Genomic DNA, 25,803 nt, shown 5'->3' with positions numbered 1-25,803 from the left:
AATTTGATTCAGTTCACTGCCCTAGTTCTAAAAACTTTGAAGTCTGAAACTAATTCAGATATCTTTTGATTGAATTAGCTGAGCACTCTGCTTTCTTGATCTTATTTGTAAAGCATGTCCAATGGTAGCTTACCAAAGCCATAAGGTCTGAAATCACAAGAACGATGAGGAAAAGGCTGCAAAAAAGGAGAGACCATAATTCTTAACTCATAGCCACAGACACAATTACAAAGTTATTAGAACCCCAAGTATAAATATGAATTAATATACTATATGATTTCTTGCAGCTGGCTTTTTCATTCGCTGAGAGATACGTTTCCAATGCACTTCATGGGAGAAGTTAACACACAAAACAAGGCTGATATGCCTAACATGTTTGGAACATATAATTTTATCATGATGCTTTGAAAAGAGACTTATTCATTAATGTAATTACAGTTTCACAATAGGGCACTCCAAAAGTGAGTTATTTACCAGCAACCCTGAGTGGCTTGTCAAATGATAAGTGCTGCTATTTTAAAAGAAAATTAAAAACAGTTTAAAAATCATGGCATCTGTAATTGTGTATACCATGAATGCACAGTGGGTGACATCCACTCCTTGCAGCACAAGGCCTATGCACCACTTCAAACCCTCAGAGTAGGAAGGCTTGGAATCTCCAGAAGGATTCAAGAATGACAAAAATGCTTGTGAGCATAAAATTATCTTGAATATTCTTCAAAAAGAGCTGATCGAATCTGTGCTGACAAACCAGTCTTACTGGGTGGACAGCTGCTAAATGAGATTACATGAGCCGCTCCTCCAGCTCCTTGACTGACAGAGTAAAAGTGCTCCAGAAGTTGCCAAAAGCTTTGGGAGAGTGCTCCTAAATCCCTTGAATGCACAAAAACCCAGGAGTGTGAACCTACAGTATGTAGGATTACTTTTGGAAAAGTAGATTTCAGTAAGTAAAATGACTAAGAGGGGGGAAATAGAGCTAATAAAGCTTTTTCATTTTCTTCATATTTTACTCTGTACATTAAGTTTTTGAAGTAGTAGATCACATGAAAGCAGTTATTAATGACTGGCTTGTCAGTTAATGGCATTAGAGCAATGCTGCAAAGAGCTGACCCACTAGCAGGCAGGTCATTAACTTATTTTATACAGCATTATCATTATAAAATGTAATCAATCAAACTTCATTAGAAAACATTATATCATAGTGCTCTGCAAGCATATGCTAGTGGGCCCTAAAAACTGATTTATCCCTTTGAGAAAATTGAATTTAGTGCTATATTTTCTAGCACTTTCTTGATAAATCAATTATGCTTCATTAGTTAATAAAGATGTGGCAAATTCACTATTTTCTGATTCGTCTACAAGCATCTTTTCCATTGGAAACTTAGTATTGATTTAAATAGCCAGAGATGTCACAATCTTCCAATATCTAGCAAGCGCTGAGCTAAGGTACCACATTGACGGGAGATGTATAAGAGCCTACACAGACAGAATATTCTCATGAAGAGCATGAAGTATGCTTCCAACTATTAGCAGAGAGACTGAGAAGCTATTCATGTGACTAGCAAAAAACTCGCCTCTTGACAGGTACAAACATACCTACCTTGAATGCAGCAAGGATTTCATAAAAGAAGAACAATGCTAATCTCAGTGCTCTCTTTTCAAAAAGAGAAAGTTAAAAGAACACTATTCCGGTTGCAAAGTCAAGCCCTTGGAAGTTAGGAAATGCCAGAATTAAGATTGCCTGTGGAACTTTAATTCACCCCCTTTGTGCATATGCATTCTGACACAGTCTTTAATTAAATGATCACAAGCTTTTTTTCCCATAGAACTTATGTCCCATTTAATGCAGAGGATGGACCTATTCAGGGGAGTATTAGGATTGTGTTGCAAAGGGGGCTGTTGTCATATCAGAAGCTGGAAGGCATATTGTGAATGAAGCAGGGGGTGGCAGAAAGAGAAAGGATGGTCTCATGATTCAGGCAGTTAAATGTGGATCTGGAGAACTGGATTCTCGCCCTTCCACCGCCACCGAGTTCCTGTGTGAGGCTGGGCAAGTCACGTAAACGCGACTTTTCACAAGTCGTCACTAACTGCATGTTCTGCATTTTTTGGGTTCCCAACTTGAGACTCTGATGTCTGATTTGCAGAAGTGCTGAGCACTCACACCTGCAAATTGAGGAAGTAAAATCTGTGCTTTGAGTATATAATGGTAAGTACTCAGAAAAATCACATCATCTTTGTCTCAGACTGAGCACTCAAAAAGAGTGGAAATGTTTTACCTTAATAATCGCCATACCTCAGCTCTCCATCTGTAAAACGGGGATAATAATGCCCTCTCACCTTACGCAAGTGTTGTAGAGATTGACTGATTAATGTTTGTGAAGATACTATAACGATAAGCTCCATAGAAAAGCCCTTGAGGATATTAATAATTCTCTTTTCAGGGCAAGGTTGGAATAATACGCAGTAAAATAAGGCCTGGGACCACAAACTGAACAGGCAGGGGTCCTGTGGAAAAAATACCATGTGAAATGTATTTAAAGATTATATCAGAATGCATACACACACAGGGGGTGATTAAAGTTGCACATGCAACCTTAGTTCTGATATTTTCTAACTTCTGAGGGCTTGATTTTGCAATCTTACTAGTGTTCTTTTAATGTAACTTTTTGTGTGTAATTCCTTACACAGGGTCATTGGCAGGGTTGGAACCTTTATCCACCACACAGACCACTACCACTTGAGCTAATGGAGTAACTGCTAGTAGTAGGTTGATATCATCTATGTTAGCCAGCACTATAGTGGGTGAGACATATGGGTTTCACATATATTTGCTGACAACAGAGGAATGGTGAGACTCAGGAATCTGGGTTTCCATTCCAGGCTCTGGAGGGGAGTGTGCTCTAGTGGGCACAGACTTCTGCCTGTCCCTCACATATGTCTCACCCACTATAGTGCTGGCTAACACAGAGGATATCAACGTACTACTAGCAGTCGCCTAGGGCACCAGGATTTGGGGGGGTGGCAATTCGGCAGCAGGGAGTCCTTCCGCACTCCGGGTCTTCGGCGGCAATTCTGCGGTGGGTCCTTCACTCGCTCCAGGACCCACCGTCAAAGTGCTCCGAAGACCAGGAGCGCGGAATTGCCAATGACGACCGGGAGTGCGGAAGGACCCCCCGCCTAGGGCGCCAAAAACCCTGGCGCCGCTCCTGTCTGCTGTTCTGTCTCTTACCCATCCGGGCTCCTCATCCAAGGCCTGGTCCACACTAACCCCCCACTTCGGACTAAGGTACGCAAATTCAGCTACGTTAATAACGTAGCTGAATTCGAAGTACCTTAGTCCGAACTTACCGCGGGTCCAGACGCGGCAGGGAGGCTCCCCCGTCGATGCCGCGTACTCCTCTCGCTGAGCTGGAGTACTGGCGTCAACGGCAAGCACTTCCGGGATCGATTTATCGCGTCTAGACAAGATGCAATAAATCGATCCCAGAAGATCGATCTCTTACATCCGGACCAGGAAGTAAGTATAGACGTACCCCTAGTCCCATTTTCCTTGCCTACCCAGTCCCAGTTTCCTCTTCTAAGGCTTCTCATTCCAGTTCAGTCTCCTTGCCAAGTGTGTATTAGTCTTCCCCTCTGGGTTTCTGTTCGGGTCCCAATCTCTACCCTGACTTAGGGAGGATAAGTGTCATGACTGGAATATTGGTATAGAGGAATATAGCTTGTGCAGGAAGGATAGGCAGAGTAAGAAGGGGGGAGATGTTGCAGAAGGAATATATAAGCTGTCAACTCCCAACGTCTCCTCCTTCCCACACCCAGTCCCAGTTCTGCCCTGCCAGTTCCCAGTCCGATCTCCCCTCCCTCTCCACTGGCTCCCAATCCTTGTCTCTCTCCTCAGGCTCCTCATCCAATTTCAATCTCCCCTTCCCTCCCCACACACTCTCTCCTGGGCTCCTTGTCCCAGGCTCTTCATTGAGCCAGTCTCAGTTCTCCTCCAACACCCAGCTCATTGTTAAATCATTCTATTTCCCCCTTCTGCCCCCATCCTCTCACTGGTTCCTAGTCCCAGCCTCCTTGTTCAGCTAGTTGTAGTCTCCCCCACCCCTCCCAGCCACTCGCCCAATCTCCGTGCTCAGCCCCCAGTCTGCTGGCTCCCAGTCGGTTCACAGTTTCCTCTCCTGCTCCCAGTCCCAATCTCCTTGCCCCACCAGTCCCAGTCTTCCCTCTCCCTCAGCTCCCAGTTTCCTTGCCCAGTTGGTCCCAGTCTTGTTTCTCTCTCCAACACCCATTTCAGTTCCAGTCTCAGCAGTCTTCTTGTCTTAATCTACTCCTTTCCCTCCCCGCATCTGGCTTTTCTCCCTTCTGCAATTGAACTAGACGTCTTTCTCCGCCATTCTGCTCTCAGTGACCCCAAATCCATAATGAAAGTGTCTGGTCAAAGAGTTTTTAAAAAAATGCAATTTGTGGTAAGGTCAGTGCTACAAAGTTTTAATTTAGCTGGCTTGTACATACAGACACTCCCCGGGTTACACAAACCCGCACTTACGGAAAAAGTTCCGTAAGTTCCGTAAGCTTTTTTGGGGGGAGGAGGGGAGAAGAAGGGGGGAAGGCAGAGGGGCGTAATTGTCGGGTATACGTCCCCGACTTACGCAAAATTCGACTTACGCAAGACGTTATGGAACGGAATGCTTGCATAAGTCAGGGAGCGTCTGTATATTTTAAATAAACAATATTTTACTATATGGAGAGACGCAATTTAAAATATGAAATTCTAATTTAAATATTGCTTACTTTTTCTACATTAAGACAAAAGTTTGTTTGTTTGTATCTTTTGTGTTTTAAATGCAGAAAACTAAATGTTTGATAATTCATACTGGGCCAAACTTTAAAATCCACCATAATTTTTTCTCATTTGTTACTGAGGCAAATTCCCACTGAAGTTAAGGAAGTTTCAGCCTGTGTAAGGAGTGAGCAAAAAGTGAGCTAAGTGGCTCATTGGTTAGTTAAGTTTGAGATCTGATAAATCCAAATTCTTTCAAAGTGAGTGAACTGGTGTACAAATGGAGTCTGATTCAGGGTATTTCACATCCTTACTAATTATACTGTTTGGCTGATTTCCATAATCAAACCCACTCCATCTACTGCAGTAATATAACATTTGCTGTACCTTTTAGAAGATAACTGGGTTGTGACTTGAACAGCTTCAAAAGCACATGACACAAGAACAAAAGGGATTACAATCTGTTTAAAACATAAATTGCATTATGGTTTAGAGCAACATTTGTACAACAGCCTATCAGAACACCACTAATGGTCATGGAAACATTTTCCAGCTTTTCAAATTGCCATTATGGGAAGCTTCATTGTAGCACATGTTATAAAAATAAAATATTGGCAAAGAAAGGGTGAAAACTCATTTGGCAGAGAATATACTTAGTAAACTGATACAAAATCTATGGCCATGGCCTACCTGAAGTGAAAAACTATGAGGCACCATGAAACTCAATGATTAAAACATATTAATGATCCTTGTTTCAGCTGATCCAGTCTAGCATTCATGAAATATTTGAGCAATGCTGTAACACATAGAATTTGCAGTATTTTACGTGGTAGTTCCTGGAACTCCCAGTGTGAAAGGGTGATTTCAGCCCATGCACAAATGCCTGGATGTGGCAAGAACTGAGCCAAAAAAAGAATAAATACTTCACTCACTGTCCTCCAAGAAGACACAACTAAATCAACCTGCACAACTTAATGAATTAAAAAAAAACAACCTCTGAAATGTGTGCACTGCATTTTCTTTTTTTTTTTTTTTTTTTTAGAACTGACCCACACTTCTTCAAGGCTAGAAGTACACAAAGAATCCACCTTTTAAAGACTGAACCTGCCATTTCCCAGCTCCTGCCTTTACAGCTGTTGGAAAGTACAGGTTGGGATGCAGATGTGGTCACATCTGGGGCAGAAAGGCAGCTGCAATTCTGCTAATGGTAAATACTGCCCAGCATCCAGCAGGTTTGGATTCAACAAAGCCCTGGACCAGACTCTGGTTGCTCCTCCAACCAAGTTTTCTCCTTGGGAAAAGAGGTGGCAGCGTGAACATATCACTGACTTAATAAAAAAAATTAATGGAGATATCCCATCTCCTAGAACTGGAAGGGACCTTGAAAGGTCAAGGAGTCCAGCCCCCTGCCTTCACTAGCAGGACCAAGTACTGATTTTGCCCCAGATCCCCAAGTGGCCCCCTCAAGGATTAAACTCACAACGCTGGGTTTAGCAGGCCAATGCTCAAACCACTGAGCTATCCCTCCCCCCCATACTTTAGTCATAATCTAGCAGCAGTTGTCTGCCCTGCTGTCCCTTAGTGCTGTCTAATGATTTCTGCCCTAGATGTCATCAGAGAAGCACTCCTAAACCTGATCTTCAAACAGGGAATGACAGCATGGGCAGGGAAATGGGAAGTCCAATCTTTAAAAGACTATTTAATTTGTTTATTTAAAAAAAAAAAAAACACATACAGTTTGCAAATATGACAATAGTAAAAAAAAAAATCAATACATTTCTATTTAATACAATCTGGATGGATGGAGATAATATATATTTCCCGTACTTTCATTTGGGTATTATAAACAATGGGGAAAATGTAATGTTTTAAGTTATTTAACAACATCTGTTCAATGCTTAAAATTCCTATTTAAATATAATAAAATATATTTATCATGTGTCAGTCATGTATTCTGTATACTGAAGTCAAACACCCTTTACGGGTTTTATTTTCAGAAATTCTGTAGAAGCAGATAGTTGCACACAGGATAAAATGGGTTAATGAATCTCAAAAACATATATATTCTGTAAATTGAAAAAGAATTCCTGCATGCATGATGTATTACTCATTAATCCGTTCTTTGAGAGAACTGCACAAAGATGCAATTACTAACCTTCCACACCAGCAAGCTTCCCATTATAAAGGGATTGAACACAGTCAGGAAGCAACAGATAGAGGCCGGGTCAAAACTAGAGAACCATGAAAATAATAAAATAAAAATTATTAAAATATATCTTTGCAAACAGTATTTTCTATAAAAAAGCAGAACATTTCATTTTTCCTGCTAATAAGAAATTTTAGATTTTGTTCAAAATATGAGCATGCAAGCCACTATTGTTCAATTACTATTGTCCAAGCCCAAGTACAGGATTACTTAGCCTATGTATCTCATAGATTCATAGATTCTAGGCCTGGAAGGGACCTCGAGAGGTCATCGAGTCCAGTCCCCTGCCCTCATGGCAGGACAAATACTGTCTCAGCTTTTTCTTTCTCTGTGATTATTTACAGCCCAATTTTCCAGGGTGCAGAGCTCTTCCTCAGGACTGAGTGCTGTCAACACTAACTAACAACAACTAATAATAAGAGTTAAGGCAACTCAGTATCTTGCAGGACTGGTCCCTTACATCAAATACCATAGAAAATAAGACTTAAATACAACCACCACTAGATTATTACACTATTCTTATTATTTTGCTTATGTTGGACTGTTTTGCGAGGCATGTACTATTTGAGTATTTTTTCTACTGTCTTCTCTTTTGAACTCAACTTCTCTCAACAGCATCAATAAGATTTACCTGTTAACAGAAGCTATATTTCCAGTACCAAAAAAAGCCGTCACGATGAAGAAAACCTAAATATGGCTAAGGAAAATCCAACACAAAAGTTACATAAAAAATCAAATAAAAACAACATGCTGAAAATTTCTTTTTCAATACCTGCGAATCCAGCACTATGAGAAGCTCATTTACTATTGTTATAGTTTTACATTACATTTAAAAGTATGAAATCAGATATCCTTGCCTGACTGAATTTTCAGATCCTGACTAAGTCAATTCTGACAGAGGGGAACTCATGTGCAAATCAGATTAGTGACTGGTCTGCCCCAAAACCCGTCTGAGAGACCTAGGGAGTCAGCATTTTTTCTTGTTCAACTTGTGAAGTGGATACACTTCTTCATAACAATACAGTCACACATTCAAACGTATGTACTTTTGTACATTTTAATGTGAGCGCTGCCCATATATCAATGTATACACATTTGTCTTTGTTGGGGAATTAGCTGTGGTTGTTGGTCTTAAAAATAAGACTAAATATTGCCAGCCTACCCTTCCACACTTTCATTGTCCAAATACCGCAGCCCATCCATTATCCCATTGCTGCCCCTTACCTGCCTTTCTTCCTTTCTGCACATTCCACAAATATAGAGACAAGAGAGGTGGGGACAAAACCCTGATCTGATGGAATCTGTGTAACTAAAAGGGTCTAAGGCATATTCTTTTCATACAGGTAAAACCTAGCTGCTACACAACCCCATGGGAGGGCAAGGATGGAAGGCTCCTACCTCCCCTTAGTGGTGAGGCCAAGGGCCAATATCGTCTCTCATACCTCTTTAATCTGGCCACAGTTCCAGCAACCCTCCCCGCACTGTGAAGTGGGAAGGTAATGAAAAGGGACTCCTGCCTCCAGGGTTCCCTAGGGGAGAAGGCAGGGGCTGGCATGGCCTCTCCTGACCCTGTCATGGAGTATTTAAATATCTCAGTATAAAAATTTCAATATTAACTATTCAATAGGGTCTTCAAGAATTTACAAGCAAATTTTTGGAAGGAATACGTGAGCACAAATAAAGAAATTCATAGCATATAACTCCCAAAAGAATCACATTATTTCAGGTTTAGTAATCTAACAGTCTAACAATATTGCAAAATTCTTCCAGTTCAGATTTACAACAGCTCCAGTTCTCTAATAAAACAGGAAAAAGCCCAATGGGCTGGGTTGCCGCCTAATCAAGATGCTAAGCATATGCAATCTGAATCTCCTTCTGGAAGATCAGGCTAACAAAGGCCTGAGGCTCCTCAATACAGGCCAACTCTCAAGCCCTAATTGGGAATCTTGATATGTTCTTTTAATTTAAAATAGTTTCATGGTAGCAATATTACAGTTCAAGTTGAGAAGTCGTTTCTTTCTTCACCATAATATAGTCATTAATAATATTCTAAAGTAAAAAAAAAAAAAACAAAAAAAACAACCCTTTTGAACTGAAATTCATTGTACTTGGTCTCAATAAAAAGGTGAACATTTTATTGAAACTGAACAAAATATATTCAGTTTGTTTAGTGTGCCAAAGGAAATACTACATTTGAGCTTTAAAAACTGTTCAATATTTTTTTGCTTAAACAAAGAAAAACTTATTTTTAAATTTTCAAATATGGCACGAGGCCAGGGCTAAATACCCCATTAATTTTGCTAAATTTTAAACGTTTTGTTAAGAAATAGCAAAGCTGTAAATGAAAAAGATAACCTTACTGTACAGTAAATAAAGTTGCTTTTAAGGTACCCACCTAAATCATATTCAGGTTCAGGATGCTCTCCGAACCCAGAAAACCATTTGCTCATTCTTTCCTTAGCTCTGATTTTCCTCCACAAGAACAGCATCAGACCTCCTGGACTTTCTTCTGTGCCCCTGGTGTTCTACAACAATGGCACTCACAGCTGTACACAAGTTATGCATAGGGCATACCACTGGCAGTGGAGAGGAGCAGCAGCACTGGCCGCCCCACTGCTACTCAGGTTTGGTCCTGCCAGTCCTCCAGTGTGACAGGGGAGCTGCGGTGCCAAACCAGAGTAGTGTTGTGAGCCCCCCGTGCATGGAGGCCACAACACTCAGTTTTGGCCCCACGGCCCCTTTGTCACAACAGAGGAGCTACAGGGCCAAATCTGAGTGGGCACACTGGGCAGTGGGGCTGCCAACACTGCTCCTCCTAACCACCAGCTCCTGCACCAGGGCTCCCTCTCAGTGGCCTGTCCAGACTTGCCTCACTTCCAGCAGTCCATGTCCCCTCTCAGAGATGGGAAGTGACACTACATTTGGGCAGGTCAAGCTGGAAGGTAGGGGCTGAGAATTTGGTAGTAAGGTGCAGTTTCAACAGCTGCAGCAGGGATGGCTCCACAGGGATTGGTGGTGTGTACAATGGGAAACATTTGTTTTGGGGCACTCCATTCTATGAATTTAAACTTTGTATAATCTGGGAGTTTGGTTCACCCTCCTCAGACTGGTGCCTACAAATGAAAGTGCTGTGTACTCCGTAGAGCACAAGCCAAAGCTCAGGAATCAGGCTGCCAAACTTGCCAAGATCCTTCTAATGTTATAAAAAGTATGGTGGGGTCCTAACTCTTTCTTTCTTCCTCCCTCAGCCCCACCCACTACGATAAACCCATTTCCCCCACGCTAATTCTTCCTAGAAAACCCTCTAATCTTTCTTGTAATTGACAAACTCACTACAGTGGATGCTAAATCTCCCACACCTACGCCCAGCCCAGTGACTATCATATTCTCTCACAGCTACCCAGCCTTCACAATTAAAAAAAAAAGAGAAAGGAGATTATTAGAAACAATTTAGTTTTAGGAATGTTTAGTGTCTGAAGGATCCGGCCCTATGTTTGGTTATCATCTCATCCACCAGAGTCAATTTGTGTAATATAATATAATATTATAAAAACAGGAATAATTTTAGCATAAACCTTTCTTAAGGGACAAAAAAAGGAGTTTCAGGTGGGTACAGATTGAACCAGCCTGAACATCCGCAGGTTGAGAGATTAGCCTGGTATTTTGAACAAAAGCCTTTAAAAGAAATCCTTCTTTTAAAAGAAAAGATCTTCTAAAAATCTTTAAAAGAGGCTGTTTGTATATGAATTCAGCAGTAACCCAAGCAAGTGTGCTAAATACAGTACATTCTGAAATTGATCATTGTGCCACTGGCCAATCTTTTCACTGGAATCTAAATTACTATGTCATAATCACTGCTTTCCAAACAAGGCAAAAGGATACAAAGAAAAAAGACCTGCGGATGTCATCCAGGTGGAGTTGCCGAAACTGAGTTATATCAGTAGTATAGGAGAAGTTGAGAACAGCAAGCTGTGAAGATAGCAAGAAGAAATCAATACATGATGTCAGGTGGTTCACTTTGATACTAAGAATATATTTTAGTTGATTCAATGAGAAATTAACTCACTTCCCCATCAACAGACAGATCCATTTGTGATGAAGCCTGTAAACTTTTCCTATAGTTTTCTTATACTTTAATGAATCTGCCAGAAAGATACGGTATAAGTAGTGATCATTGATTAAATGAACCCAGCAGAGTGTCTGATGCTGTCTTCGGTAAGAAATAACTCCCCTACCTTTGGTTTACTATTTTGCTCCCTTTTCTTTTCCCCTGTCCTAAGTGTGTGTTTGTTTGTTCGTTTGTTTTTAATACATTTTCACTGCCCACAAAAACAGGTAGATAAAGATCTCCTACTATAAAGACTGCAATTATCCCCAAGGTCAGGTATAGTGTGAATGAGGATACTGAAAGATTCTTCAGCTTCTGTACTCTGCTCTCAACATGACACCTCTTGACCTGGGGAGAAATTGTCTTCAGAGTTTAAGAGGGCAATGAACTTCTTTTCAATGGAAAAAGAAAAATCCCATGTGGTGGATCTGAAATACAGGCCACATATTGCTTAAAAATAGTCTCACATCAGCAGAGACCTGACTGGATTCGTAAATGCAGGACTTTTTGGCAGACATTGAAAGTGGGGCTCTAGAGGTGTTGTGTTGTACTGCTGTTGTTGTTTTTGTTTGTTTTAAGAAGACTAGAAAAATAAAGTGAAAGATTTCTTCTCACTGAAAGCAAGACAAAGGTCACAAAATGTAAAGGAAAAATGATAACGCTACTGAATCACTGTCTCAAGCTTACATATATTCTTTTCATTCATAGTCGATTCATATGGTCTCATAAGCAGAACTCAAACCATGCATCTTTCACACTGTGCTTGGATTTCTACTATTTAAGATTTAAGGAAACAGGCCCATGTGATACATATAAGCCTCACCTTGTTAAGTTATGTAAACAAATGACAATATTCACCATTTGCATTTCTAATGCTCTGCCTTGTATCAATAAATGTTGTATCTGAAGTTTTAAAATTGCATCCCTGCAGGTAAAAAACACAGTAATTGCCAGATCAGCGCTTCTGAATGCTTCTGCCTCAATTTTACCCCCTGACTTTTCTCCCTGACTAAGGCATTATTAATCTCTGAAATCTGCTATCCCAGTTTGTAGCTCAACATGGTATCAATATGCCACTGAGTTGACTACATATAAACTACAAAAGCAGTGAAGGCTCAGAACTGTAGCTTCCCCTCTACATCACTCTGGCAAATTCCAAAGCAGCCAAGCCATTGATTCTCTATAATGATCATCAATGACGATGGATTTCTGGGAAATAGGGAGGGCATGGTATTATACCTCCTGCCCAGCTCAGAATGGCTGGAGATCTCTGTAATAGGCATTTTGGTTCTAACCAACTCAAGGGCACAACAGCAGCTTAGACTGTTGATACATAGTGTAAACCCCTTCTGAGGGCAAATCCAAAAATTTGCTAGCGTAAATTCAGTTAGCAGCACCCTGTCTGCCTGATCAGAAATAAAAAAAACACACTGATAAGAAAGACAGGCAGGCAGAAATTAAATGACTCTACAAATATTTCCTTTGGGTAATTTCAGAAATCAAATGACTATTTCTTCTCAGCCTCCGTCACCAATACTCCTGTGCTAGTCATTTTATTTATTTATTTAGAATTTCCCATCTGAAAAACAGACAGTGACATTATACTTATCCTAGGAAGGACTTTCACTCCTTATTTTGAATTAGCATTAAACTCAACGATCCCATCTCTAACCTATAGAATATACTGCTTCAATCATATTGATTTCCTGTGGTCTTAGAAATAGCTCTAATATGGAATATATCAAATAAAATATTTACATGTCTCTTTTACATTTTCTTATGAGATGGACACCTGATATAGGCTTTCCATACTCAAAGAATATGTATGTGAGCTTTGCTACAAACTCTTCAACAAAAACTGCTAAAAATATTTTTAAAAAAATCTAGTGTGCCTAGAAGAAAAACCATGATGAAACTGAACTACAGCCATCACTGGGCAATCACTTCATACTTTTCTAGTGGAGCAGTTTTTTGATGATGAATCAAGAATAACTGTCTTGAAATGCTACCTTTGGTTTAAGTGAATCGTCATAGTGCTGTAGTGCTTCTTTTTCCATATATATCCAAGAAAACATCAACCCAGACAATACCAGGGGAAAGAGAGCTTCATATCTGAATAAAATGATTAACATAATATATACATATAATCATAATAAGCATAACCTATTCAATTATACAAATAATGCATGTACTTTGAGATTGACTCCCTGTTAATCTGAACTATATCATGTCAGAGATCTATAAAACACTTTAATTTTGGCTGAAGGGAATGTGCGGCGGGAATTTAAAGATGCTGGAGTCAACTGGCTGGAGGTCAGTTAACATGCAGTAAGATGGGAGGAAGATGTTAGTTTGCTTTGGACAGTTTATGTTTTGTACCTCCTATGTTATGTTTTTAAATATATGTCAAGGGTATACATTTAAAAGAGAACCAAGGGCTTCAGATGGGCACTTTTGGTGTGGACTTTCTTTGGAAAGAAATTGAAATAACAAATAGAAAAACATCTCTCTTTTTTTTAAAAAAGGTTTGGATGGTATTTTTGCTAGTTCACTAAGGCTCTAGAATGCTCAAACTGTCTTAAAAGCTACCTTCACTATCTAGTCAGTCTGATCCTTTATGGGTGCAAGTGAGTTTTTGAGCACCCTGAATTGTTGGGATTCCATCTAGGGGTACAAGAACTATTTCTAACTTATACTTCATTCTAAATTTGCCAAAATTATTCCTAAGGGCTTGTCTAGAGGTAAGCTGCTATACTGAAATAACTCCCCATCTAATCACTTGTATTTCTGAATAACAGTGTCCACACGGGGAGCTATTCGGCAATTGCAGCTCCAGTCAATTTCCCCAAGTAGACTGGCCTAAAAGATTATGGTTTTTTTGCCAATCCATTCCCCATTAAATATGCCCTGAACAGGATAGTGAGACAGAAAAAATGTGGGACCCTTATGACTGGCCAGTACAGGGTTGTCATCATCCTGAGGTTCTGGAGAATCATCTTTTAGATATAATGCAGGCTATTTTCTTAATAGGGTCTATCAATCCTTTGAAAAAATCTGACTTCACTGGAAACTCCCCCTTGGAAGAGATTCTCCCCCCCCCCCGTCCCCCCCCCCCTTCAAGATCATCTGTTCCCACCATGCTCCATTTAAGCCATGGCTACACATGAATGTCAAGCGACTCAGAGAGGAAAATTCCTTTTTCTGCTTGAGGATGCACCAGCTTTAGCGATGACAGAAAGACTGGATTCAGCACTTCCATAAACCTGGGTCTGAGATGACAAAGAGAAAGATATAGGAGGGACACTGACTGACATCATCTTGGCCCACTGAGGAAAGAACTAAGTCTGTGGAGCCCAGCAGGACATTTCAATCCTGAATTGTTTAGAGGATGTGCCACGACTTTCTCTACACAAGAGAAGGTTTAACCACCGCTCTTTTATAAGGAAGCGTGACATTACACAAACATTGGTTTTTGCTCCTTTGTTTTGTAGTTGTAGGATTTAGGGCTGTCTATACACAAACTTGCACCAAAATAACAAAAGATGTAAATTAAAACCAATTTAGTTATTTCGGTCCAAATTTCTATATATATACACATTTTACAACCCACTGTCTGAGGAGTTTGGAGAAATAAAGTGCATGTAATTTAAGAGAATTATCAGCATTTTATGTAGTTCATTCAAAAGGTAAACTGTGGATTTTACTAGGGAGCAAACTTTCCATCTTTATAAGAACATTCACAGATTTAGTAACTTTTTCACATTCAACACTTAAATATTTTATTAGGATAATATGCACCAAGCTGTAATAAAAAAGGAAGTACCCTGTGCTGAGGAGCAGGTAGGGTGACATCAAAGAGAGAAGTATGCTAAGCAGTCGCTGGAAGAAAAACGTGGGACTCAATAATGGCACAAACAAGGATGAGGCTGTAACAGAGAACCATATGTCATTAACACAAGAATAAGAGATGTATTATCTATTTACACTACAAAGACAAAATGTCAAACCTTTGCAAATATTATGCACGGAGGTTCAAGCCAGATCATATTTGCCCTGGTCCATTTTCTGGAGTTACTTTTGCTAAATAATTTAAGTAATTTATCACTTAAATTATTTAGTTTTTCTTAACATTTACTAAAATAACTCTGTATTCTCTATCATATGAATTGTTGAAGAATATTGTCAAATTTTGAAAATGCTACTGAAAACATTTTAAGTGTGAAATAATATCAATTTATCAATTTTCAGTCTTGAATGAGCAAAAATAGGAATATTTAAAGAAGCTACTGGTGGCACATGGGAAATTGCAATGAACAAGCCTCTCCCTTTTGGGACCTGGGTTAATATCAAAATTATTTCACTAGTGAAACAAGTGACTTTCTTCAACCGAGTATCAAGTCCACTTTCAGTTTTACATCATAACTTGTGGGATTCTACACGTAAGGCAGACTCTTAACAGGGAGGAAGAGCAGGGGCACTGCAGGTCAGGACTGGCAATAAGGAAGTAAGCATGGCACCTGCCCTCATTTTGCCCATCTCATGTGATTACTCCCATTTATGGTTTTACAATGTTAGGAGAGATTCCTTTCCCTACCATGGATGGCACTGAATGATTGCTTGGCAGACTATGGTTTTTATCACATCTCTGAAGCATCAAATCAAGTATTATCATTGATGGTATGACAATGAAAGTCTAGACACACCCAAGGGCAGAACTGTAAAATTGAAACCCCAGAATAAGCAGTTACACCAGCTGACTGAATACTGTATTACTGTACTATAAAACTATACCAAGTAGGGTCTTTTATGAAAAGCTTGTAATGTGTGAATTTAACCATCATTATGAGATCCGTATGCAGGTTATGGTTATGAATATATGTGTATATAGAGAAAATTGTAATTGTAATTGTGGTGCAACTTCAGCAACATGTTGGCTGGACAATGGCTAGGCGCTTGAATCCAGTCTCTTCTGGTTAGGGAGGTAGTCCTTCACTGCCTACCTCCCCAACCAGAAGCAACTGGATTCAAGCGCCTAGCCATTGTCCAGCCAAGGAAAAAACAAAACAAATAGGAACAGTTTGAATCTCAAGGCTTGTCTACACTATCTATGCTGACAGGACGGCACCTCCCATTGGCATATGTTATTCTTCAATCAACTTAGTGTTGTCTACAGAGGGACTTAGGTCTGTTTAACTATGCTGCTCAGGGATGTGGATTATTCACAATATTATGGTGCTGCTGAAATATTCAACACATCTGTAGTACAGGATATGGAAGAATTTTTGTACAATTAGCTTTATTTTTGTCATATAGCCACCCACTCCACAAACATCATCCTCTAGGAACATGAGCAGAAGCAATTTCTAGCATGTCTTTCCTCGTAATTCTAATCATCTACCCTCCTTTACCCAACTGACTTCCAATTTAAAAATATTGTTCTCTCACTTGCTGCTGTGGGTAAAATTCACACACAAAAGGGAAAACTAGCTAAGACTCCAGTCCTGCACTGAGATCACTGCAGGTGGACCCCAATGACTTCAATGGTTTTCTTCACTGGTAGTGATTTGCCCACACAAAACTCACTACAGAATTGGGGCCTAATTTATAATACAAGATAAAACAGGAGAAAGGATGATAGTACTGTAAAATGCTCAAAAGAAAACTGAAAAGAATGAGAAAAGCATGTTTTCCCTAATAATGTTCAGTTGTAGTAATCTTAGGTATTACTGTAGACTATTAGGTACATAATGCTCAGACAGAAGCATGATTGTTAAAATTGAAAGTGTCTCTTTAAGATATAGCAATTCCACCAATATAAAAATGCATACAGCATATAAAACACCAAGTAACCAGATAACAAAGGTCAATATTCTAGTAATAAACAAAGGTTACATTTTTGTTTTTTGAGTTTTAGCAGAAAATTGCTATCAAGCCTTAAATGGGATTATTTACTTCTGAAACAAATCCCTACATTCCTAAATTACTATAGTCATGGATAAAGATAATTTTGGAGTCTGCCTCTACCACAACGTCTACAAATGCTTAAAATCCATTGGGAGAGATTACTATGGAGATTACTTTTATAACAGAAAGACTGATGGTTTCATGTTACTATATGTCACAGTATCAATAAGTACAACTGCTTACGGTAATCATAAATTCTTAATGTTAGGATCATATGAAAATCCACAGAGTTCTATGTTGTTTGCTCCTTTAATAATGATATTAAGCCTTTAACAGATGTTTAACATATACTACTATCAGACCACATATATTTTCTGAGGCAGTTTTGAACAGTTCTACCACACGCTCACGGATGCACCCAATTTTCTTTGCTGTTATGTTTCAGTAAAAATTGAAACCACAGCTGATGCAAATAATTTTCCTGAAACAACATTGTATCACTTTGCTTTGTTAACTGTTTTGCATGTAGACTGTCTTAGATTGCTTTTCCCTGGCTACAAGAAAACAAAAACAAAAAAATGGTGTAATTAATTTTTTTTAAAAAGGCATACTAGAGCTGTGCAAAACTTTCATAAAATAAAAATTACTTGTAACTCAAGGTTTTCACATTTCATTATGAACTTAAACTTGAGCCATTTTTGTAGAACATTTTATTGTTTCATATTTCCTAGGGAAAACTGACCAATTTTAAAAATAAAAACAGGCCTAGATTTTGAGCAAGGATTACTTTTGCAGGATGAACGAAGCTACATAAATTTAAAGTATGGTGTGGTCAAAATTAGTTATAAAACAAAATTTAGAAAACTGTGCAAAATTACATGAAAAAAGAAAGTGTTAGTACAAAGATTGGGGGGGAGAGGGGGGAAGAATCTCTTCTCCTTTTCCTGATAATTATCTGTAAACTGGATCTGGATAGAAGGTCTTCTTACCTAGTGTTGTCCAACTAATGATTTGATTAATTACAGGCAGTCCCTGCTTATGATGAAGACTGCTGTGGGTACTGTTCACAACATATGTTGAAAGTGCTATGCTCAGCATCTAAAAGGAAAAAAAAAATCAGACTAATAAAAACAGACAGTTAATCTGGTGGGTTCTTCTAAACTAAATGAAGAATATGTAAACTGTTGTTTCACGCTTTCATAACTGCCTCGCCCAGATCAAACTGAATCATTATAAGAGAAGGGAGGAGGGAATGTATGAGAGCAAGACAGATTTAAATATCAAATATTAAAATAAAGATTTATAATACTAGAGGTACCTTTTGTGTTCTTATCTTTATAGATCAGAGAAGTCTTACAGTGGATCATCAAGCAAGAGTATTTAGAACATTGTTTTACACTCAATTCTAATGAATCCCTAACGTTTGTCGTTACCTCTGCCCTATAAATCTTGGACTTTCATTCTAATTACAAGAAAAATGGTTCTACTTATCTCTTGCGTTCAAAGTCTACCAAAGCAGCATTTTTCCCTGTTGACATTTAGTTGTACTTGGGTTTATATAAAAAAATATAAAAGTGGGTGGAGGAGTCCTGGAGTGCTGAAGGTGGGATTCATTTTTAAATCTACTCTCCCCCCAGCACCACCAGCAAAAATCAGGGTGGGAAATGCAAAGGGAGAAGGAACTACTAGGTTACAAGAGGTAAATTTCTTGAACTGGCTATTCTTTAAAGATTGGTGTCCTTTGATTTGCTGTCAGATAGCTATAAAATAACACAAGAAAACTCCTCTATGACCTAACTAAAGATGGCTGTGTTACTTTGGAGTGAGACAACAACGAATCAAAGAAATCATTCCATCTAGAATTTCAATTATTATTATATAGTAGAAATATTGTGGTAGTGCTAAAAGGCAAAATCAGGTTCAGCAACACAGAGCTAGGCATTTTACAAGCAATATGAGATTTAAATGATATTAAGACAAGTGAAAGAGCGATGCTAATTATTAGGCCATAGTATTGCTTATTGTTCGCTATTGTATGTATTCGTTGAATATCTGCCATTCACATGCCATACACAGTGACATCTAGTGGTAATTGCAAAAATTACATGCTTCATAATAGGGAACTTTTATGACCTGATTTTCACAAGTGCAGAACATCTGAAGGACCTATTTACTTTCATCATTTTAAAAAATCAGGCCATAAGAGTATACAAGAGATATTTCTGCATACATCTATACTGGTTAGTAATAAGTGGTAGACCTCAAAAAGCTCAGAGGATCAGCTCAGTCAAGCATCCATATGTTGGAAAACATTTGCAGGATTTAGAGCAGCTTGATATCCCCCCTTCCCTTTAATATTCTTCTTTTTCAGCTTGGAAAATAATTTGGTGCCCTAGGGATCTGGCTGCCTTTCAGCTATGCCCTACTCACTGGTGAAATCAAATCACACCCACTAAGGGATACTCCCCATAGAGTACACTTCACACCTCTGTGGTGACCGGGGCAAGTGAGTAAATCTGCCAAAATGGCATCAAAGTGGCATCAAAGCTTCTGGGAATACCTAATTCTGGAGACATAAAATTTTTCAGGCTCGTTGCAGCTTTCATTAAAAAAAAGTTTCTAGTGCTTGTGAAGACAACTTTGAAAATGTAAACCCAGAGCCAGAGTTGAAAAGCTTGTCCTTGATTTTTCCTAACGCTCACAGGTTATTCATGATCCCAGCCCTACAGCTGCTCAGAACTGGCCTTTGGCGTCTGTAAAAAACACAACCATAGGTCTCAGCTTTTGAGAGAACAGCAGACCAATTCAGGGGTAAAGAAGGTGGTACCTTAGCTTCTACTATTGGTGCCCCCTCCCAGTCAGCAACTGAGGCGGTTCATCTGCTAAGCAACCAACATGATCTACAGCCACAAGGAAAGAGAATGGTGCAAAAGAGAGCATGGAGTAAGCCTAAAACTGGTAGCCAAGAACTCCTGTATTCTAATGCCAGCATTGACAATGACTTCTATTGTGGCCTTAATAATGAGATTAATAATTTACCCGTTTCACAGGGAACATGATACCTTCACATCCACATGAAACTCAGGTCTCTTAGGAGCCCCATGTTAGTAACAAATGGACAAAACAGCTTCCTGTACTACACTGGCCTCTGTATGCAAATCTGCTGTGACACCTCTGTGATTAATTTAAACTAACGTGCACTCCAGTGAGAGAATTTTAAGAGATTCAATAAACACAGTATAGTTGGCAAATGATAAGTATCCCACATTTTTCCCCATTCCTGAAGTCTTATGATTATTGATTTTTTTAAACACAAAACCGTATTAAATAAAAGAAACAATTCCCTACTCTCTATATTGAACAAAGTGCAACTAAAAATGCAATTTCTGGTCTAACACCATCAACAGCAAACCTTTGTTTGCAATTTTTATCTTTATAGACTACAGGGGAGTAATTAGTACTTTATAGCTCAAATAAACAGTGAATTGTGTCAAGCTGGAGAATCAGGTCTAAAACTGAAGTCAATACGAGAATAGGGCTCAGGAGTGGAACAAAGGATCTATCTCTGAGAATTATCCTGCAGCTAGACAGGAAGGAGTGGGTTGATGGCAAGGATGTTGCTGGAGATAAAATTCTCGCTGTCACTGTTTTTACCTACCCCAAGACTCCTGCTGCCAGATTGCAGAAAATGCTGATAGTAGCTCCCTCCAGTGACCTATTGACATAGGTGGCACCAAGCCTCCACATGGATCTTTCCTGCTGAAGTAGAGAAGTGGGCCACCAAGGCCTGTCTGCCACCCCACCATTCCAAAGATCCTAGCTGACAAAAGGTCCAGCAGTTCACCAGCGGATTTCTTATCCCTCAAAAACCCATGCTGTTTGCAGGCATGGAAGGCTACGAGTGCCTAGGCTCACAGCACCTCAAAAAGCTAAATGATAAGGAAAGAAATGTGCCACAAGACAAAACCCGACTGCAGGGTCCTATATCAAAGTGTCAACCTAAACAGGGGAAGGGAAGTGGTCACAGTGGCAGCATCTGCAGTAAACAGTGGACTAAGAAGATGGGATGTACTGGAACAGGAAAAGAGTAGGAAGATATTTTAATCTCCTGTCCCCTTCCTTAATAAAGAAGGTTGATCCCCTAAGCTTTCTTCAGTCTGGGCACTCTCCATCCACCAGAACATCCAAACAGTAACGATTAATGAAAGTATACAAGAACCATGAAGTTCCCAAACTTGTCCACCAAGGCTGGGTTTTCTTTGGACAAAGAAAGGGCAACGAACCAGATGTAATATAAGTCTTGATCCTCTCCAGAGATGTTACCTCAACTTTCTAGATGCTAGTCCTGAACCACTTGGGCAAGTTAGTTCTATGATGTATTCTAATGATTGGTTCCTATGTAGGAAAACTTTGAAGGTCCTACAGAAGTATAAATTATGCCCAATCTTTCATTTCTGACATCTGAATGAGGATGTCTTCCCTCCTAGTGTGTGTCTTTCTTTCAGTGTGGAATTTCATCTGAATGAGGATGTCTTCCCCCCTCAGTGTGTGTCATAACCAAAAATTACATGCTTCATAATAGGGAACTTTTATGGCCTGATTTTCACAAGTGCAGAACATCTGGGTTAAGACACACACTGGGAGAGAAGATATCCTCATTCAGATGAAATTCCAAAACAACCTGCAGCAGTAAGCTCAAGCAAATAAAAAGATCTGCCATGCCCTTGTGGAGAGCATTATAGGGTTCCTGGCATGAAAGAGCAGCTCTCTTAACCAAACGACAGGCAGAAGTAATCACCACAAGAAACTTTAAGTCAGTTGAAGCCAAAAGACTCAAAAGGGGGTGCACATAATTAGCAGTTTTGCTAGAGGCTAAGAGAAAGAGGCAAAGGATGAGTGACAGGATTTAGGGCACCCAGAATAGGAAAACAGGATCAGGAGAGGAGAAGCTGTCGTCTCTGACAGATCCATCTGAACAGAAGCAGGAACATGCTCCAAAAAGCAAGAGGCCTGAAGAGGGAGAACCACCATTCTCTGTTGAGAAGAGAAATTCTGACCCCACTGTTTAACTGATCAGCTCTTGAAGATGCTAGCAGAGAGGCTAAGAGAATCTTTAGCACATGATTAAAGCTGTTGATGGTCAAAGAACACAGAATTTTTTCTCAGCTAATACAGGTACCTCAATGAACCAATTAGTAGCTGATAAAGAAATCTCAGAGAAATAGGTAGCTGTGGCAAACTGAGCCCCCTTGCCCCCCAAGTCAAAGATCCTTCTAGAAAAATTAACAAAAACCCAACCTATGTCTTATTCACTGGGTTCCATAGAGAAATGTTGGTGCCCAGAGGAAAGGAGGTCTGGCTTTTTCGGCCATGCAGTTACCATCGAGTGCACTTCATGGGACATAGACAAGAAGTTGGAAGCTACTATTGGGCTTGTACAGTTTGGAGAGGATATAGGAAGAAGGACTTTGGAGCCCAGAGTGACAGAGGTGTGTCTTCAAGCTTCTGTTCAGAGGGATGAACAGGTAAAGCTGTTTCTCATCTTTCAGGAACACCAGCAGTCTTCTGAAATCCTTTTTCCTTTTGAGCGCCTACAGTTTGATAGCAACTAATACATTTTTAACAATGAAGAAAGATGCATTTGTGAAAGTCTGTGCAAGGCCTCTGTAATCTGCTTTTCCAAATCCAAGTCTGAATTGATCTCTCCTTTCTCACACTCTGAGGAAGAATGAAGGGATGAGAACCATGGTCTGGGTCCCTCCTGCCTTTGGAGAGACACTGGGGAGACTTTTGAAATAAGATTAATGGAGACTACTGATTAGTTATCAATGAAAGAAAGGAACCATTACTCAAAGGGTGATTTGGGGAGCTCCTGAAGGTCTTCACTGAATAACCAGAGAAAAGTTGCTGATGCAATCAAGTGTTCTGAGAGTGGGTAGAATTTCCTGAATTCTCTTATCTGATTCACGAGTGGTCTGGCATTTTCTTTCCCTTCTACCTCCAGGACCGTTTCCATGGGATCCTCCACTAGCCCTAATGAACTACCCTATAAGGCTGCGTTTCAAGGGACCTGGGGTACTACAGCACTTGTTTTGAGACATGCAACTGAGAGAGCCACTGCCTGCCAAATGACAGTTATGAGAATTTTAAATGTTTAAATGTGGAGCAAAAAAAAGTAGCCCTGGAAATTCACACACTTCTTTTCATGGCATTGAGCCAAAGAGGCAAAAAATGTTACCTTTGTGCACATACACACATATTTTAAAGAGGCATTTTAGGCACCTGATTTTTTGGTGTTTTCTAATCTGTACTGTTCAGTCTTCAAGCTTTACTCCATGATGTACTAAATGCATTGTTTAGGTCAGTAAGAAATTTCAACAACTTAAAATCATTCATAAGGCTTAAAAAAAAAAACTATCAGAACTTAAGTCGGGGGTGGGGTGGGGGACAAATGCTGTAACACTGCTCTATTGCCAAAATGCTTCTGAAATAAATGTAGTCAAACTTTATTAATTCTGGGTCACTGAGAATGAAAATGATGCTTAAAATTGTTGATTGGCTCTAGTTTTCAAGATATGCTATTGGGTCAGTATATACGACCCTTGACTTGGCAATGGCGGAGGATAAGTGAGTTATAAAGGGAAAGGATGTCAATTTAAACCAGAAATGACTAAAATACATCTTTGACTGGATCTATGAATAAATCTATGATTGGGTTTGGACAGTACTTGCTTTTTAGGCAAAACAATGAACGATGCAATCTGAAGCTGGTATTGCGTCATACATGATATGAATTGCATCATGTTATTCCTAGAAGTCATGGATGATTCCATCATAACGAAGCTTACATCACTCTGCTGAACAAATTGCCCTATATCAGCTCTAGAAATCATACAGTTTCGTGCTCTCTTATTTGTCAGTGTTTGATTTTGCAAAGGAACACATTTCTGTTTATCCAAAGTGAGCAGAGACGCCTCGTACTTGTGTGAGCAGTGCAGATAACTTCTGCTATGTTTGTGGTGAAGTGACTTTTGCATCACAAAAGAGCAGTATAACCACTATGGTTAAGAGAGCCTATCACCTTTATTTTGGCTGCAAAATTGGAGAGCAGGACAAGAGGTGGGCCCCACACATATGCTGCAACACTTGTGCAACAAATCTTCGCCAGTGGTTGAACAGGAAAAGGAAATCTATGCCTTTTGCAGTGCCAATGATTTGGAGAGAGCCAACAGATCATACCAGCAATTGTTACTTCTGCATGGTGCTGCCAGTTAGGAAAGGTGTGTCAAAGAAGAAAAAGTGGACTGTGCATTATCCAAACACTCCATCAGCTATAAGCCCAGTACCCCACGGAGAAGGACTGCCGGTTCCTGATGCACCAGAATCATTCTCACTTGAGTCAGACGAGGAAGACAAAGAGGATGAAACTTCTGGTCCTGAACCATCAATGTCACAGGACCCACATTTTCTCCCATCCTCCTCCCCTGAACCACACCTCATAACACAAGGTGAACTGAATGACCTTGTCAGGGATTTGGAACTACTCAAGAGTAAGGCAGAGCTGTTGGGCTCCAGACTACAGCAGTGGAATCTCCTGGCAGGTGATGTTAGGGTTTCCATGTTCTGTGACCGTCAAAAGGATCTTGTCCCATTCTTCTTCATGGAAGGTGATCTTGTAGCCTGCAACAACATCGATGGTGTGATGGCAGCCCTCAACATTGTTCACGATCCAGATGAATGGAGACTGTTCATTGATTCATCGAAGACGAGTCTTAAAACTGTTTTACTGCATAATGGCAATGTTTTGCCATCAATTCCAGTTGGTCATGCAGTCCATATGAAGGAAACCTATGACAACATGAAACAACTTTTGAGGTGCATAAACTATGACCAACATCAGTGGCAGCTTTGTGGCGATTTGAAGGTTGTTGCTCTCTTGCTTGGTCTGCAGACTGGATACACAAAGTACTGCTGTTTTCTCTGCGAATGGGATAGTCGTGCAAGAGATTCCCACTACATCAAGAAAGATTGGCCACTCCGACAGTCATTGGAGCCTGGGAGGAAAAGTGTTCAGCATCCACCACTTGTTGAATCAAGGAAGATTTTGTTACCACCCTTACACATCAAGCTGGGTCTGATGAAGAACTTTGTCAAGGCCATTGACAAAACACAAGCAGCTTTCAAGTACTTCCGTGGAAAATTTCCAAGGTTAAGTGAAGCTAGGATAAAGGAAGGTGTCTTTGTTGGTCCTCAGATTCGTGAACTTCTTCGAGATGATGCATTTGACCATGCACTGCGTGGCAAGGAAAAGACGGCATGGAAAGCCTTCCAGTTAGTGGCAATAAATTTTCTCGGAAACAACAAGGCAGACAACTACAGGTTGTTGGTGGAAAACCTCCTCAAGGCATACAAAAGCCTTGGTTGCAACATGTCACTAAAGATACATTTTTTGCACTCTCATCTAGATTTTTTTTCCACCGAACTGCGGAGCAGTGAGCGACGAGCACGCGAGCGATTTCACCAGGACATTGCAACAATGGAGAAACGCTATCAGGGCAAATGGAGCCCATCAATGCTTGCAGACTATTGCGGGACAGTGACAAGAGATGTTCCATTTAATGAATACAAGAGACAAGCCAAGAAGCGCCAAGTAGACACTAAATAGGACTAAACTATGTACAGAAAAGTTTTTTGCCTTTTGTTTCATAATACATTTTATTTATATAACCCTTTTGCTGATTTTTAAAGTGTTACATAAACAGGACAGGTGAAATATTATCATATAAAGCAACCATAAACACATGA

At 39.8% G+C, this 25,803-nt stretch overlaps 1 protein-coding gene across 5 annotated transcripts in view; it reads right to left on the bottom strand.

The window, feature by feature from the left end:
• Positions 1-25,803, bottom strand: part of PIGN (phosphatidylinositol glycan anchor biosynthesis class N) — a 152,897-nt gene that overhangs the window by 20,867 nt on the left and 106,227 nt on the right. For 2 of the 5 annotated variants that reach the window (XM_054020085.1, XM_054020087.1), the window contains 8 exons: positions 17,988-18,096; positions 14,918-15,020; positions 13,104-13,206; positions 10,869-10,955; positions 7,618-7,673; positions 6,936-7,011; positions 5,168-5,241; positions 134-176 (listed from right to left, as the gene is read on the bottom strand). In XM_054020085.1, the coding sequence (XP_053876060.1) occupies positions 134-176; positions 5,168-5,241; positions 6,936-7,011; positions 7,618-7,673; positions 10,869-10,955; positions 13,104-13,206; positions 14,918-15,020; positions 17,988-18,096 (651 nt within the window). Of the gene's footprint in view, positions 1-133; positions 177-5,167; positions 5,242-6,935; positions 7,012-7,617; positions 7,674-10,868; positions 10,956-10,982; positions 11,129-11,952; positions 12,020-13,103; positions 13,207-14,917; positions 15,021-17,987; positions 18,097-25,803 lie in introns of those variants that run through there. The other 3 variants (XR_008444007.1, XR_008444008.1, XM_054020086.1) reach the window with 3 other exon arrangements.

This window comes from Malaclemys terrapin, chromosome 2 (genome assembly GCF_027887155.1).
Source record: "Malaclemys terrapin pileata isolate rMalTer1 chromosome 2, rMalTer1.hap1, whole genome shotgun sequence".
Lineage (NCBI taxonomy): Eukaryota > Metazoa > Chordata > Testudines > Emydidae > Malaclemys > Malaclemys terrapin.
The sequence above is the reverse complement of the archived record's forward strand: the minus strand, read 5'-3'. Positions and strand labels throughout refer to the sequence as shown.